The sequence below is a fragment of the Salvelinus fontinalis genome, chromosome 34, assembly GCF_029448725.1.
Source record: "Salvelinus fontinalis isolate EN_2023a chromosome 34, ASM2944872v1, whole genome shotgun sequence".
In the NCBI taxonomy this organism is placed as follows: Eukaryota; Metazoa; Chordata; class Actinopteri; order Salmoniformes; family Salmonidae; genus Salvelinus; species Salvelinus fontinalis.
Window position 1 is genome coordinate 14,327,701 of NC_074698.1, and position 14,931 is coordinate 14,342,631.

The following is a 14,931-nucleotide window of genomic DNA, read 5'->3' on the forward strand; positions in this document are numbered from 1 at the left end:
TCATGGTGTCTACCATTGGTGTTCACTTCAAAAAGTATAAACCTACAGTTGTATTTTATTTTCTGAGCTCATTATGTGATACATAATTGTACGTTTTCAATCCTCAATTTAATCAGGTAAAATATAGCTTTTCTACGAGACTTTACTTATTTACAATGGTTTCAAGCGATTTGGAGCGCAAAGGTTGATGGGAAAGTTAAAACGTTTATTTTACCCTCGGCAGTTTTTTTTTTTACTTCGTGAAGAGCAATCGATACCAGAGGTCTCTAAGGCTGTGCAATTTATTTATATTTGTTTATGTTTTATGTTAAAAGTATCATGTTTTGTTAATTGATAATGACCAATGGCATTGATGTGATCATTGACACTTCACATAACCTAATAGGCCTTTAAAACCATATAAAATATGATTTTCTCTTAAAATAATACACTCTGGTTCTTAGATCTTGCTAAACAAATGTAAGAGTAAAATAGATCTGTATTGGTATTTCAAACAACATAGATATATTTAAATTGTATACGTAATTATATTATGGTGTCAACAATGTAGTTTTTCAAGGAGCTATTATTTTATTGAGTTCGCCATTTTTGATCCAACTTGGCTTCCATAGTCTCTTCTCGTTTTTCTCTGTCCAGTTACGATCACTCACGCTTTTGAGTCAAAGAAGATGGAAGATATTTCTTTGGACGAAGTGATACGTCGACGCGGTTTCAACAACAAAGAAACAATTAAAAGGTATTAATTTAGCAATTTATGAGTTTGAATGCAATTTATGAACGTTATACATTGAGTTATATCATTCAACGTAATGAAGAAATTCAATTTCCAGAAAGCCTCGGCTATTTCAGTTCATCAGCGGTCCTTTTTCAAGGCCTGTACTCGCAGTTGGATTAGCTACAGTCATGTAGCTAACGTTAATATCTATCGCTACACTGCAGACACTGATTTCCCTGATATCAATGAGCCAAATACGCGCAGCTAACTATTTATCAGGGCTCCGTTTAACTAGTTCGCTAACTAGGTAAAAAAAATGTTTTATCAGCATTTGATAACGGTACGTTAGCTATCGACCAAAAAATAACCGAATAAGGTAAACAGTTCACTGGAATGTACGTTAGGTAGTTAGCTATAAACTAACAATGGTTACAAACGCAGAAACGTACAGCTAACGTAGCTAGTTAGTATACTTATAGATATGGTATAGAGCGCGAGGCAGTCTTGTAGATCCTCTACCTAGAGCCATATGTAGTCAGCTAGTTGTAGCCTTGTCCTCCATGATCTAATATTCACAATTTGGAAAACACAAGGAGCGCATATCAGAACCGCTAACGTTATAGTGTTTGATTTTGTATAACGTTTTGAGTACGTATACCTAGAGAGCCATACTGAATGTAGGGCAAAATCAAATACTATAGCTGGTCTTATACGCGCTCCATGTGTGTTTTGCTAAATGTGGATATTAGATCATGGAGGATTAGGCTACAACTAATTGACTACCAATGTCGACCTCTTCCTCTTGTCTTTCAGGCCTATGTTCGGCAGGGGTGCTGGAGGGGTCGGGAGGACCTTTGATGCCCGACAGAAAATTGGGATGACAGATGTCAGACAGAGACTTGGTGGAGGAGGAGGAACTGGTAACCAAAAACCAGACCTGGCCTGCAGGGCAAATAGCTTTTCAGTAGTATCAAATGTTCAACAGGATGACTTTGTTGGAACTCAAAAAATTATTTAATTCTGAACAGCTTTTGGAGCAATGCTCAAGGTAATGGGTGAAATAATACATTCCCCAGCCTTTGCCAGAGTTAAAGCAGGTATTTTGTGTGAGGACCTGCCTGTTGCCCTATTGAGAAGTAGAGGGATGTATTCCATTTGACGGATTGATTTTGTGTGAAGTGAACATGAAAAATGCTTATTGAGACTTCAAGAGATCTGACCTGGATGTCTCTCTTACCTAAGCCCCATTTACAAAATAATATTTTGTTTCAAACTACACATTTTACTGTTGGACTACATTATGTTCTGTTAAGCATTCTTGCAAGTCAGATCAGACATTGGAATGTTTTTTTGCCTTCTGCTCACTCTTGTCCTGCTTTCGCTTCCTCCAGCTTTTCAAGTGAAGGATGCCAGAGAGAAACTTGGCCAGAAAGATGCCCGCTTCCGAATCCGTGGCGGAGGAGGAGCAGGTGGGGTCCAGGATGCCCGACAGATGATCAACTCACGGAAAGGAGGACCGAATACATTTAATGTTACCCCACAGAGTTTACAGCAGATACCAGCAGCACAGCTACAGACACATGTGCAGCAGATACAGATACACACTACCAACGACATTGCCAGTGCAAATGCCAGGCAGTTTACCCCCAACCTACAAGGAATGAACATTAGAGCTGGGGTTACGCCACAGCTGGGGGGTGCACCTAAGAGGATGATGGATGCTCGTGACAGGCTGAGCCTCAAGAGGAGCATTGGAGCTCCACCAAGCCAAGGAATGGTAGCACCCATGAAGATCACCAAAACCATCCAGGTAAGTGATCAGGCTGACAGTTGGCTCCAAAGTGATAGTAACCACAGGTCCAGGATCTGCTCTAATATTATCCAGGCTTAGCTACTAGACAGAATTGACCCACATGTCGCTCAAGATGTGCACGGATAAGAGAAAATGCTAGTTCTTGCATTGTTTATAGTGGTAAAGCAAAGCCTCACTCCAAACATAGTTGCTAGCTGAAGTTAATTAGAAATTAGTTTAAAATTCAACTAGGCTTATTTGCTATTTACTTATTGGTTGCATGCTTTTAGAGTCAAATATATTAATTCACCTTCTGAATAATGATTTTATTTAACTTTTTTTTTTAGCAGCAAAGGCCGGTAGGGATGTCAAGTGGGATCCGTATGAACATGCCAAGCAGGGGTTCCCAGGTAAGAGACATATTTGTAGGTTTTTGAAAAGATAAGAATCAAAAGGTTAGATGGCAGAATTTATTCAAATTTTCTTTAGAGTATATCAACTGAATTTGGTTGATTTCTGCTGGTCATGCGCCACTGCAATGCATATGTGAGTGAGTAACGTACCATCTCTCCCTCAGTCTTTCTCAGGTGATGATGATATCCCTAGCAAACCGATGAAGACCACTACTGGCAACCATATGCTGCAGTCACGGGTGCGAAGACTACGCTAGATTTTCTTAACTTTTCTCTCTTTCTGTTGCTTTTCCCTAAATGATCTGTATCTGTAATTCTTTATTATTCAATATAACTCGAATATCCCTTTAATACTGCCACACTGGCTGTATTGGTGTCTCACTCTCAACTTTCCATTCATTCACTGAAAAGTTTCAATGCTTTCTCTCTTTCTTCAACAGCCTGGCACCCTGGGCTGCCCTTTCTCAATGTCAGCCCCCATCACTAAAGTAGTCAAAAACGATGCGTACACCGCTCCTCGTCCCCCAGTGCCTGTGGCACCCACAAGGCCCAACCCTAGTGTGGGGGCCTCCCGCTCCTCTGCTCCCGCCTTACAGCCCATCTCCAGGACCCTCCGGCAGGCAGGGCCCACAGCGGAGCCTAACTCCCAGCCTCCTCCACCCCCACAGGTCAGTCTCCACATGTCCCTTCACTCAGCTACTGGAGCAATGGATTACATAAGGTCATCTCTATAGGAATGTGTTGGTAGGGATGCTAGCAAATACCTATAGACTTCCAGTCATTGTGCTAATGCTAGTTATCATTGGCTCGCAAAACTACATCTAACTTCATACTGGACAGAGACATACAAATGGTATCCACAAGTTTATCTGATTCTGGGGAAGTAGATAAATGGCCTCCTTGTCAAAATCTCAAAGTATCTCTCTAACGCAGCGGTGGGCAATTCCAGTTCTCGGGGTCCTGATTGGTGTCAGTTTTGCCCCAGCCCCAGCTAACACACCTGACTCCAATAATCACCTAATCATGATCTTCAGTTTAGAATGCAGTTTGATTAATCAGCAGTGTTTGCTAGGGATGTAGAAAAAGTGTGACACCAATGCCCACCCCTGCTCTAACCAGTTAACAAGCGGTTAAATTAGTTCCAAACAGTAAAATTATGTGACCAACAGAAAATGCTTTGCATGCGTAAAAGGAATTGACATTTTTTCATATGAAGGAAAGTGTCCAGGTTTCAAAGAATTAAGTGTTAAACATGTAACTGCCACCAGCAAAAATTGCAAGGAGGATGTGCACTTGTTTTTTTTAACCATGCCAGATCGGCTACTCTGGTTGGAAAGAAGTGCAGTTTGCTTCGTATTAGGAGTTAAGAAATACAAATAGTAGTAAAAGAAAGCTGGAATCCTCCTCTTTTGAGTAGACACACAACAACACGCGATTGCATTTAGAATTGTTCCGCAACGACTGGGCTTATAAGAACACGTCTCACTCCAAGCAGATAGCAACCAGCTGTTTGAGGAGCTGCGAGTGCTCAATGCCCGACAGCTGATATTCTGCTCAAACTTAGGCTCTGTATGCGGTGCGCATTTAATAAATAAGATGCATAACGAACTAATGAAAACACACGGCAATTTAATTCCATTAAGTTATGCAAATTAAACTATAGACTGATAAGCATGACCGGTCAAATATATTGATGGCGGCTAACCGACTAACGGTCAATTGCATCCGTTTTTTAAATCTCAATATCAAATCATTTCTGCGTAACAATTAAGTGCCTAGTGTGAAAACAAACATTTATTCTTAGCAAATAGCAATTTCTCAAGCAAGACGGGCTGAAATTTCAAGCAGTCTTTTCAAACGGCTCCTACACTAAAAAGGCATTATAATTTTCACAGTATTATTCCAACTTCATAGTGTTGAAATGTATATAAACCACAGGAAAGTCACATTTTGGACTGCACCGGGCCTTTAACATCACCAGTTGGCAGCATAGCTATCCTTGGGGTCAGTAATCAACCTACTTCTCACTTGTTGATGATAGATTAACGTAAAGCCTAGCATTGGCTTGTTGTGTTGGTGTGAGCTGTATATGTATTGACTGTAAAATGTTTTGGTGCACCCCTTCCAGCCTACCTTCAGTCCTCTGGAGGGGACTAAAATAACAGTGAATAATCTGCACCCCCGTGTCACTGAAGAGGACATAGTGGTAAGTACCTCACGATGTTCAGTTCTCTGCTGTTTTAGATTCTCTCTTTAGCTGTGTGTGTAAATTGCAGACCTGCTTACGATGCAGCCATGACTCATTAAGCACATTCAACTGACCTTTTTCCTGTGTTCTTGTGACGGTCCACAGGAGCTGTTCTGTGTGTGCGGTGCCTTGAAGCGAGCGAGGCTGGTGAAGGTGGGGATGGCTGAAGTGGTGTTTGTGAGGAAGGAGGACGCTGTGAGCGCCTACAGGAAATACAACAACCGCTGTCTGGATGGTACGGGCCTTCAGCAAGGGCAACATTTATTTTAAGGTTGATTGAGTTTTTTGGGAACCAGCCTCGATGATGCATGATAATGATGCAGGTGATGATGAATAGTTATCTGAAAAGGCATTGGTTTTACTTTCTTAAATCTTTATTCATTTTCTTCCCAAGGCCAGCCCATGAAGTGCAATCTTCACATACAGGGGAATATCATCACTTCAGACCAGCCCATTCTTTTGTAAGTCTCTGTCTGTCTCTGTTATATTCATATTTCTCACTGCCCCCTTGGTTGCGTTGCAATCAAATCAAACTTTCCAGTATTAAATTGTAGTCCACGATGTGCATGATTTCTTCCTTTCCAATTGCAATGCATGTTGTCTTTCAGCATCACATAAAATCCCCTATTTATCTCTCACAGGAGGCTCAGTGACACTCCAGGCAGTGGAAGGAAAGAGGGTCTGCCCCTCTCTTTGTCTCGCCCCGGGGGTCGTCCAGCCTCCTCTCAGCCCACACCTGAGGTGGATCCCCAGACCATCCTCAGGGCCCTGTTCAAATCTACTGTCCAGACCCCCTCTACCACAGAGTCTCCCGGTTCACAGTGCACAGCCTTCCGCATTAAGATATAACTTTCTAGTACATCCACACACATACGTGTCACATAATACATCCACCCTCCTGTTTGACAGAGACATCTACTGAGATGATCAAATAGCATGATACTGTATTTGTATAAATTTGACAGATCATTGGCAGGTTGTAACATCTAAAATTAACACACTGTTGCCGTCGTCCAGATTTTTAGGAAAGAAAACCATTTGTAGCCGTGGCGTACTACATAGATGCATGTCTCATAACGGACCAATGTGAGGCAGTCTGATTTGTTCATTTATTGTTTTAATCAAATTTGGTGGGGGGATAAACTGGACAGTTGTAGGTATTTTTTTTTTGTATCACATGGTTCACTTTTACAACTGTTCAAATAGTTCACATTGAACACCCCTCTTGGAATCAAGAGATGTTTTGTGCTGGTTGGAGTCGCGCCCCCCCAACCGATGGTCTCACTATGACCTGATGCACGAACTCATGAAGATACTTGTACTGTGAACTACAGGCAACAGTGGTTCTTGTACTGGACATGATGTAAAGTTTGATTTCAGAATGACTTGTACACATGCTCGTATTCCATTGTGGTTTTTGGTTTGCCGTTCTCCTTTTTGTGGCATTCACGTTCTATGCTTATTTGTGGCTGTTATTTGACTCTTTTTTGCTTTGTCGCAGCTTAGAGAAGTTATGCTAATTTGCTCAATTTATGTTCAACTGTCTGTAAATTGCTTTTTACAGCTGCCTTTTATGTCAGTCATGAAGATATGGTAGTGAGGTTAGATCTATGTACAAGTTAATTACTGCCAATAAATATGTTGCTTTATAAAGATGTGTTCATATTGATGTGTGTGTATATAAATGATTGGTTTATATCCTTATTTCTCAATAGAATTTTGATAATTTTGCATTAGTGTCTTTATGTTTGTCTGCTAGACCGGGGTTCACAAAACCTTTTGGGGCCGGAGAGCCCTTTTGTGATAGCAAATTCATCAGGGAGCCCCTCATAAACAGATTACAACACGAGTGCAATTTTAAAAAAGGGATTACAAGGAGTTTTACATGGATCGCCCAGCAATGCACAGCAGACAAAGTCCCAGGCCCTGGGAAGGAGCATTTAAAAGACCCTGCTTTTGGCATCTGAGAGAAAATGTAGCATTTTTAATTTTGTCATGGGGCAGACATGTTTTGTTGTTCCAGCTTTAAAGATATTCTGCAATTCTACACATTTTGCCATGAGGCAGAGAGCAAACTGCTGTTTTAAAGCTTTAATTGGGGAATAGTATTGAGTTTAAAAATGTATAAATGGTGGCGTACTGTGAATACCAATATCTTTGAGCCTCCCTTGGCCCATGTTGCCCAAGGCAACGGACATCTATTGTAGATAAATACTATTACATAGTGATCTATTACATACTTTACATTTATTCCACGGATCCCTTGGCCAAAAGTCGTATAATCTGTTAGTAATTTCATTTTTTTTTTTTATGAAATGTTAAATATATATGTTGAGATCTGGCCGTTGAACCCTGCAGTACACCTGGACCCCATTTTGAGAACCCCTGTGAGACAGCTAGAGCCTCTAAAAAGTAGGATTAACATTTTTGGTGGGGGGATTTGTATTAAGCGTATTTAGACTACAACCAATCCATTTCTACTTCCTGTGTGAAAGGTCGCAAAGAAGATGGCGCCGTCCAGGACGAAACATGCCAACCAGGCTTGTGTTATTCCAGGTGGTTTTACAGGTAACCATTGCTAAAATAACACACGTAAACGGAGAATGTGATTTAAATAATATAATTTTGTGTTTGTTAGTTTGATCATGATCTCATTCTGTTTCAACCACACTAGCTTGCTTCTAGCTAGCTAACTCCACAACGTATGTCGAACACTCAATTTAAGCTTGCTTCAAGACCAAACTTTGTAAACACATGAGTCTTGATGTTGTTGGTGCCTTATGGTGTTTAACGATTAAAATCGGTCAACTTGATGTCTGTATATTATTTGGACTGCATTCCCTAATACTACATAATGTAGCTTAAGCAACGATTGTCTACTATGTTTTACTCTCAGGCTGAAGCCATTAGTAACCTCTGGGTCTCCCTGGAGTTGTAGACAATGTATTAGGACCTGCCTAGACAGATGTTTGTCTGTTTTGACTGTATTTTGACTGAACCACTCTTCTCAGTGCTTTCTCTACAGTTCAGTACTGACAGTGTTGCTCAGCACAAAATATGTGTAAAAGAGCACCGGGTGCGAGCAGAGAAAACCACACAAAGACCCCTCGACAGAACACTGTTTGTCCTTAACATTCCCCCATATTGCTCTGAGGTACGTTTATGTTGTAAAGACTGCCAATTACCAATCAGTGTGCATGTGATTGTTGTACTATTAGCAAGTCTACAGGAAAATGTAATGTTTGTGCTACAGCTGTGTGGCCAAATAAGGTATAAAAGTACTAATCTCTTTCTGCTGTCTTTCAGGGTGTCATAAAGGAGCTCTTCTCTCAGTTTGGTCCTGTTCAGTCAGTGGAGCTCAGGGAGAAGCCAGGTTCCTTTGAGCACTCAGGACCCAAGCTGGCTAAGTATTTCACACCAGCACAAAAACAGGTATGCCATGAATCCGGACAACGAAGCTCGGTGTTTAGATCAGATTGATTATTGAAGTGCAATATGGACACCTTTTCAGTATTGAACCTTTTCTGTTTCCATTCCCTACAGGGGTTCAGAGTGGGTTACATCGTGTTTCAGAAGGCCATCAGTATTACAGCAGTGAAGTCCCATCCCCATGATGTTCCATTGGTTGTTTCCACAGAGCAGCGACCTGTGTGGACAGGTCTACAGAGTGAGTGAGCTTTAAAGTGCTCTTCTAGATGCTTGGTCTTTTCTAAATAATCAGCAGAATGTATAAAATTGGAAAGACATTTCACCCATATTGAATACAGTATTAAACATGCCTTTCACTTGTCTCACTTTGTTTCTTTGTCTTTAGAATGGATTCATCAGTACAAGCAGTCATTTGCTCAGCCAGACAAACTACAGGAGGCAGTTGACACCTTCATGCAGGATTACGATAAGAGAAAAGAAGAGGTCAAATTCTCCTCCTGTATCTCAATCTCAACTCATTTAGGTACCGTATTTCTGTTAATTTTTTTTTTCTTACCCAGGAGGCACAGCGACAAAAGGAGGATGCTGAGGAGCAGCTGGAGGATGAGGAGGGCTGGGTAAAAGTTACCAGGGGTAAAAGCGGGACCAAGACCCGCCCCCACAGTGAGGTATCCAATCAGAAAGCTCTGCAGAAGGAGAGCAGAAAGAGGAAGCGAAAGGAGCTCATGAACTTCTACACCTGGCAGCACAGAAACACACAGAAAGAACGTAAGTTATGGTTCTAGTCATTTGATCACAACAGAAGCACAATGTGTGGTGAAATCCTTTTATTCTTTAGTGCAAAACTTTTACTTTTTTGTTCAGTCATTCTGGCTTCACTGCTAACTTTGTTCATATTACTCAGTCACTCTGCATTTTGAAAAGGGTTATTCTCTCTTTCAGACATCGCTGAACTGAGGAAAAAGTTTGAAGAGGACAAACAGCGAATTGCTTTGCTAAGAGCACAGAGGAAGTTCCGACCTTACTGAATCAAGTCTCTTCTGAGATTCTCCCCACCTTCCTGTTTTTTAAACCACCTAATCACACCATTGATGACAATAAATATCAATTTACTCTGTATAGTCTTGTTTGTCACTGATACAGTAATTTATGGAGTCTTCAAGTTTGATTGGTATTTGATTCAAAAGTTGTGAATCAATACCTTAGGATCACTTCTCGTTTTCCAACAGACACCCTTGTATTCTGCTATTTCTGGGGCTGTAGGATAGGAGGCTTTAATATCTGATATTTTACTTTCAGTTATAGCGCTATGTACTCAGTTTGTGACCTTTACCAAAGTGTCAAAGGCAAACTGGCTGCATAATACATGTGATACGCATTGGAATGCACATGGCCAGTGAAGGTATTTAATGGTAGTTGAAATGAATACCAATTGTAAAGTGTTCATTGAGGTGCTTTATTGGGCTTGTTCAACCTGTAGGCCAGTCTCATTGTTTCCATTTCCACGTAATTTTCTGCCACTTGACAACTCATCGACCATGAAGAGAACAGGAGGAAGAACAGGATGGAGGTACAGATGACCGTGACAGAATACATTGACACCTGAAATGCTGAGGGCCACCAGCAAGAGAAAATGTTAGTGTCAGTTTCATTCCACTCATACAGGAGCTGTGGTGTAAGTTTTAGACATTTTGGGTATGGTTTCCTAGAAACTAGGAAGATGTAATTTCATGGAGTCTGAAGGAAGAAACCACATGGAAAAAGAGGTAAGCAAGTTATGTCCAAAAAAGTATTGTATGATGCTTGGATCTAAACCAAAATAGATCATTAAATACTGTTCTATACATCAGTTGGAGTCTATAAGCTTCAATATGTGGTCCTAAGCCTAGCATGAAAGTGCATTGTTGTGTGGGTTAATATAGTAAAAGTGTTTGCCTCAGAGTAAGTTGAGCCAAAGGCAAGTGAGGAAAATGTAAGAGTTCTTCCCAGGCATAATGCAAGGCATTATCGCGGGTATATGTAAAAGTGTAAAAAAGTACAACGTTAGGTGTCAAGCCTGTGTTGAAATATGCTTAAATTGATTAAAAGACAAAAAGAGCAATTGTGATTGTTTGGGATTTTAAAAAGATGGTGGTAATATTTAATTTAGTACAGAAATGTGTATGTGGCTCAACTACTCGGGGTCGAGCTATGTTTTAAAAACTAACGCTTATATTAATTCAGAATATTTCCAGGGATACACATCCTGAAATAAGTAGATATATTTGTTAGAAAGAATACTACATTTCCCTTGACAGAGTGATGTTGAATGTAAAAAAAAAAAAAAATCTCAACTTACCCCACTCTCCCCTATTTGGAATGTGCTTACCTATATTCAGATCACTATGATTCCCTTCCTGTTCAGAACTGTTCTGACCCAACAACACAGGACCAAATGAGACTAACTGGGTGACTCGATCTGACCCAGACTCCCTCCTCGCCCTCTCACCATCAGGTGCTGGATGGAGGAGGATGAGACAGCATGACTATTGGATGAAATATCCCAATTCACAGTGTTAGGGTGAATGTAGAACATAGGGACCTGAAACACTCACAGGTGATGGAGCAATGTTGTTTACACTCTTCCTCTGTGCAGATTTCCACCCAGCAGTAAAAGTACACCTGAGACAAGATTCAGTAATCAGTGTTTTCCCCAACACTGGTCCTCCAGTACCCCAACAGTACAGATTTCTGTTGTAGTCCTGGACAAAACACACCTCATTCAAGTCATTGAGGGCTTGATGATTAGTTGAATCAGGTGCGCTTGTCAGGGCTACAATGAAAATGTGTACTGTTGGCATCATCAATGACCAGGGTTGGAAACACTGCAGCAGATGGAAGACCAAGAGATCTTTGTTTTGACAATTTATACTAAACAAAACTAAACATAACATGCAATAATTTCAACAATTTTACAGTTCATATAAGGAAATCAGTCATTTGAAATAAATTAGGCCCTAATCTATGGATTTCATATGATTGGGCAAGGGCACAGCCATGGGTGGGCCTGGGAGGACATAGGCCCAAACACTTGGGAGCCAGGCCCAGCCAATCAGAATTAGTTTTTCCCCACAGAAGAGCTTTATTACAGACAGAAATACTCCTCAATTTCATCAGCTGTCCGGGTGGCTGGTCTCAGACAATCCCGCAGGTGAAGAAGCCGGATGTGGAGGTCCTGGGCTGGTGTGGTTACACGTGGTCTGTGGTTGTGTGACTGGTTGGACATACTGCCAAATTCTCTAATATGACGGAGGCGGCTTATGGTGGAGAAATAAACATTACATTTTCTGGCAACAACTCTGGTGGATCTTCCTGCAGTCAGAATGTGAATTGCACACTCTCAAAACCTGAGACATCTGTGACATTGTGTTGTGACAAAACTGCACATTTTAGAGTGGCCTTTTCTTGTCCCCAGAACAAGGTGCACCTCTGTAATGATCATGCCGTTTAATCAGTTTCTTGATATGCCATACCTTTCAGGTGGATGGATTATCTTGGCAAATGAGAAATGCTCACTAACGGGGGATGTAAACAAATTTGTGCACAACATTTGAGAGAAATATGCTTTGTGTGTGTATGGAAGAGTTCTGGGATCTTTTATTTCAGCTCAGGAAACATGGGACCAACACTTTACATATTGCATTTATATTAGCAAAATTTTCAGATACTTCAGATAAATAGGATAGACCTTACCTCCTCCACACTGAGATTGCCCGTCTCAGGGTCCACGAAGGAAAAGGTCTTGACATCAAACCTCCTGACCTGGGAGTGAGAGGTTGTCTTCCCCTGACTGTCCACTGGGACAGAACTCCTCATGTTGTCCAGAGGGTTAGGAGAGCTGTCAGGGAGAAGGATGGGAGTGAGACTACTAAACCAATATATATTGACAGTCTTCATATTCACAGTGATTAATCTTGAGTCAGTATAGGACAACTTTTGTCTCCCTCCCTCTCACCCATCATAGAGTAGTGTCCATACGGAGTGTCTGGAGGCAGGGTAGGCGAAGCAGTCACGCACACGCAGGGAGAGACTGGGGTCAGGGGAGGGTGGAGCGATTGACACCTCCACATACACAGGCTTACGCAGATAGAGGGTCAGGGGCAGCTGGTCCTCAGGGAGGAAAGAGGTAAAGGACTCATCTGGAAAAAGGAAAAGGGCCAGGATGATGGAGGTCTACCAGTGTAACAGTGTGTGAAGTGACAACCCTTGATGCCATATACTTGCAGTGTTTGGATTTGGCATCCCTTGCTTGGTCTGTGGAAACCATATTGTTTTACTACAGTACCTGTGGCTATTCTCATCTGCACTCGGACAGTCCCCAGTGCAGTCACAGGTGGAGGGTTAGTTGGGTTTAAGGACCACAGATCAGTGTGGAGGAGAGCGGACCCCTCGTATTGACACTGGACCTGCAGACTACAAGTCTCATTCAAACATTTACTCCATAATAGTTTCAAGCAATTAGCTTCTGGCTAAAGCCACAATATGGTAAAGTAGTCCAAATTGTAGTGCACTGTCCACAGGCAGGAAGATAAATAAGCAGCTACCTGAAGGGAGAATGTTTGCCTGTAATCTTTGGATGCAGTTCCTCTACTTCCACCTCATAGCTTACAACATCCCCATTCACCTGTAAATATAAGAGGGGGAACAAGGTATTTTAGCATACCTAAGAGTATTCAACACTGCAAGAAAAAGCAGCATTATATTACTACCAGAGGCATTCTGGACAGAAGTACACTACTGTAGATTAGGGCAGAAGGTAAACTAGACCTACTGACTCACCATCATCCTTGTGCCACACTCCCTCACCCCGATTTTAAAGACAGCTGTATCTGCAGAGGTAGCTACAGGAGAGCACTGTGGCTGACCCTTGACGGCAAGGTTGTTGGGGTTGAGTGGGGGGGTCAGTGTCTGTCGCCTTCACAGAGAACACAAAATGGCCATCCAGAGAACAGGCTGAGAGCAAGAGGAGGACACAGAAACAAGGAGTTATTCTTGACATTTAATCTCTGATATCACTATGCGCCAATCTCACCACGACAGTCACTATCCCTCTGCTGATACCTTCTTTCAGAAGCATGTTCTCCATTGTACAAAATACACACAAAGCAAATTCCATTACTGTTCATTCTGTAATAGCAAGCTGAGTCATGATCATCATAGCAGCATCCCAGTTTGAGACAGCCATCATTGGAGACATCCTGGGGCCCACAGTCCACACGCAAAGCTCTATGGATGCTGCATTTTCCTGATCGTGCTGAAGGAAAGTAAATTGGAAGAATGACTTTTACAGAGGTGGTACTAAATGGCACTGCAATCACTATGTGGGATAAATCATCTAAAATTCACTCCCTATGAAATTATATGAACTCAAAGGTGCGACCGATGATGGGTTTCTGGGCCATCATCTTGAGTAGGGGGCAGTTAATATTGACCCTGTACCATTGATCCCCTGCGTCCAGCTGGACTCTCAAAGACACAACCACTGTGTCACCCTAAAGATAAACCAAAGTGGTTTGATATGGCAATGAGTAGGTTTACATACAGCCCAAGACCTCTCAGTGCAATGAACATCAAAAATACATGACCATACCTCAACCTGTGTGTAGCAACTGTCATATCGACTCTGGAAAGAAAGAGTACCATTCTTCTTTCCCCTTCTCACTCCACAATATTCTTTGGCTTTTGGCACAGGCACACTGACTCCAGACCTGTCTGGGGAAAATGAGATCAACCAGCATACCATACTTTCTAATTAAACAAACTATAATGGCTATTTACCTTTTACGCGCAGGTTATGAAGAACCGCTTGACCGAAAACTGCGCGTGTTCGTTGGGCGGTGCAGGTGACTCGAGACAGGGCATCTTGTGCTCTAGTTTGAGCGGTTTTCTGCTGCACGAGAGTTGAAAGGTATCGGTAATATGGCGCAAAGAATGCAAAAATTACACAAATCATAAGTAGCATTGTTAGGCTACAGGTTATGCTATGTTTTAATTAGTTAAATGATTCACAATTGAACAATATAATTGTGACAAAAGTAATATTTTGCGCGGTATTTGTGTGGTTTCTTTGTGTAGTGAAGAAACGTGTCTTGCAAGACCAGTAATTGGAGTGATGAGGCAGGACATTGCGTCAGGCTTTGTTAGCCTACAGGTGATTAAGTCAATTATCACAGACTGTACGTAGGCCTGCTGTATGTAACACATCCGGGACTGAATGAATGATAACATTTCATTTTATGAATACATTTGATTTATTATTAAGGGATCCTTCCAACTTTTACCCCATTGTTTTCTT

The 14,931-nt window shown here is 41.6% G+C and overlaps 3 protein-coding genes across 4 annotated transcripts; 2 read left to right on the top strand and 1 right to left on the bottom strand.

The window, feature by feature from the left end:
• The first annotated feature begins 605 nt into the window (after positions 1–605).
• Positions 606–6,821, top strand: LOC129833228 (polymerase delta-interacting protein 3-like). 2 transcript variants are annotated; one of them, XM_055897649.1, is made up of 10 exons: positions 606–736; positions 1,529–1,635; positions 2,107–2,525; positions 2,858–2,917; positions 3,085–3,159; positions 3,361–3,588; positions 5,049–5,126; positions 5,274–5,403; positions 5,563–5,629; positions 5,810–6,821. In XM_055897649.1, exons 1-10 carry the CDS (start codon positions 669–671, stop codon positions 6,015–6,017), a joined length of 1,440 nt encoding a protein of 479 aa, XP_055753624.1. In that variant the 5' UTR covers positions 606–668; the 3' UTR covers positions 6,018–6,821. The 2 variants fall into 2 exon arrangements, with proteins under 2 accessions (XP_055753624.1, XP_055753623.1); XM_055897648.1 differs by having other exon boundaries at positions 607–736; positions 2,855–2,917.
• An 827-nt stretch (positions 6,822–7,648) lies between these two features.
• Positions 7,649–9,714, top strand: LOC129833230 (ribosomal RNA-processing protein 7 homolog A-like). The gene is made up of 7 exons (XM_055897651.1): positions 7,649–7,736; positions 8,180–8,322; positions 8,475–8,600; positions 8,712–8,835; positions 8,983–9,080; positions 9,158–9,365; positions 9,540–9,714. Exons 1-7 carry the CDS (start codon positions 7,676–7,678, stop codon positions 9,623–9,625), a joined length of 846 nt encoding a protein of 281 aa, XP_055753626.1. The 5' UTR covers positions 7,649–7,675; the 3' UTR covers positions 9,626–9,714.
• A 1,323-nt stretch (positions 9,715–11,037) lies between these two features.
• LOC129833919 (zona pellucida sperm-binding protein 2-like) lies at positions 11,038–14,498 on the bottom strand. Its single transcript, XM_055898744.1, has 5 exons — positions 14,422–14,498; positions 13,416–13,551; positions 12,592–12,809; positions 12,330–12,474; positions 11,038–11,094 (listed from the first exon to the last, which is right to left on the bottom strand). Exons 1-5 carry the CDS (start codon positions 14,496–14,498, stop codon positions 11,038–11,040), a joined length of 633 nt encoding a protein of 210 aa, XP_055754719.1.
• Positions 14,499–14,931: the final 433 nt, after the last annotated feature.

Excerpts from the sequence above, each read along its gene's own strand:
- LOC129833228 (XM_055897648.1), top strand. The coding sequence starts at position 669 with ATGGAAGATATTTCTTTGGACGAAGTGATACGTCGACGCGGTTTCAAC. Across the intron at positions 2,918-3,084 it reads TGCCAAGCAGGGGTTCCCAG|TCTTTCTCAGGTGATGATGA; the intron begins GTAAGAGACATA and ends TCTCTCCCTCAG. Across the intron at positions 5,404-5,562 it reads CAACAACCGCTGTCTGGATG|GCCAGCCCATGAAGTGCAAT; the intron begins GTACGGGCCTTC and ends TTTCTTCCCAAG.
- LOC129833230 (XM_055897651.1), top strand. The coding sequence starts at position 7,676 with ATGGCGCCGTCCAGGACGAAACATGCCAACCAGGCTTGTGTTATTCCA. Across the intron at positions 7,737-8,179 it reads TATTCCAGGTGGTTTTACAG|TGCTTTCTCTACAGTTCAGT; the intron begins GTAACCATTGCT and ends CACTCTTCTCAG. Across the intron at positions 8,836-8,982 it reads TGTGTGGACAGGTCTACAGA|AATGGATTCATCAGTACAAG; the intron begins GTGAGTGAGCTT and ends CTTTGTCTTTAG.
- LOC129833919 (XM_055898744.1), bottom strand. The coding sequence starts at position 14,498 with ATGCCCTGTCTCGAGTCACCTGCACCGCCCAACGAACACGCGCAGTTT. Across the intron at positions 12,810-13,415 it reads AGTGTGGCACAAGGATGATG|ACCTCCATCATCCTGGCCCT; the intron begins GTGAGTCAGTAG and ends TTACACTGGTAG. Across the intron at positions 12,475-12,591 it reads TGGACACTACTCTATGATGG|CTCTCCTAACCCTCTGGACA; the intron begins GTGAGAGGGAGG and ends TCTCCCTGACAG.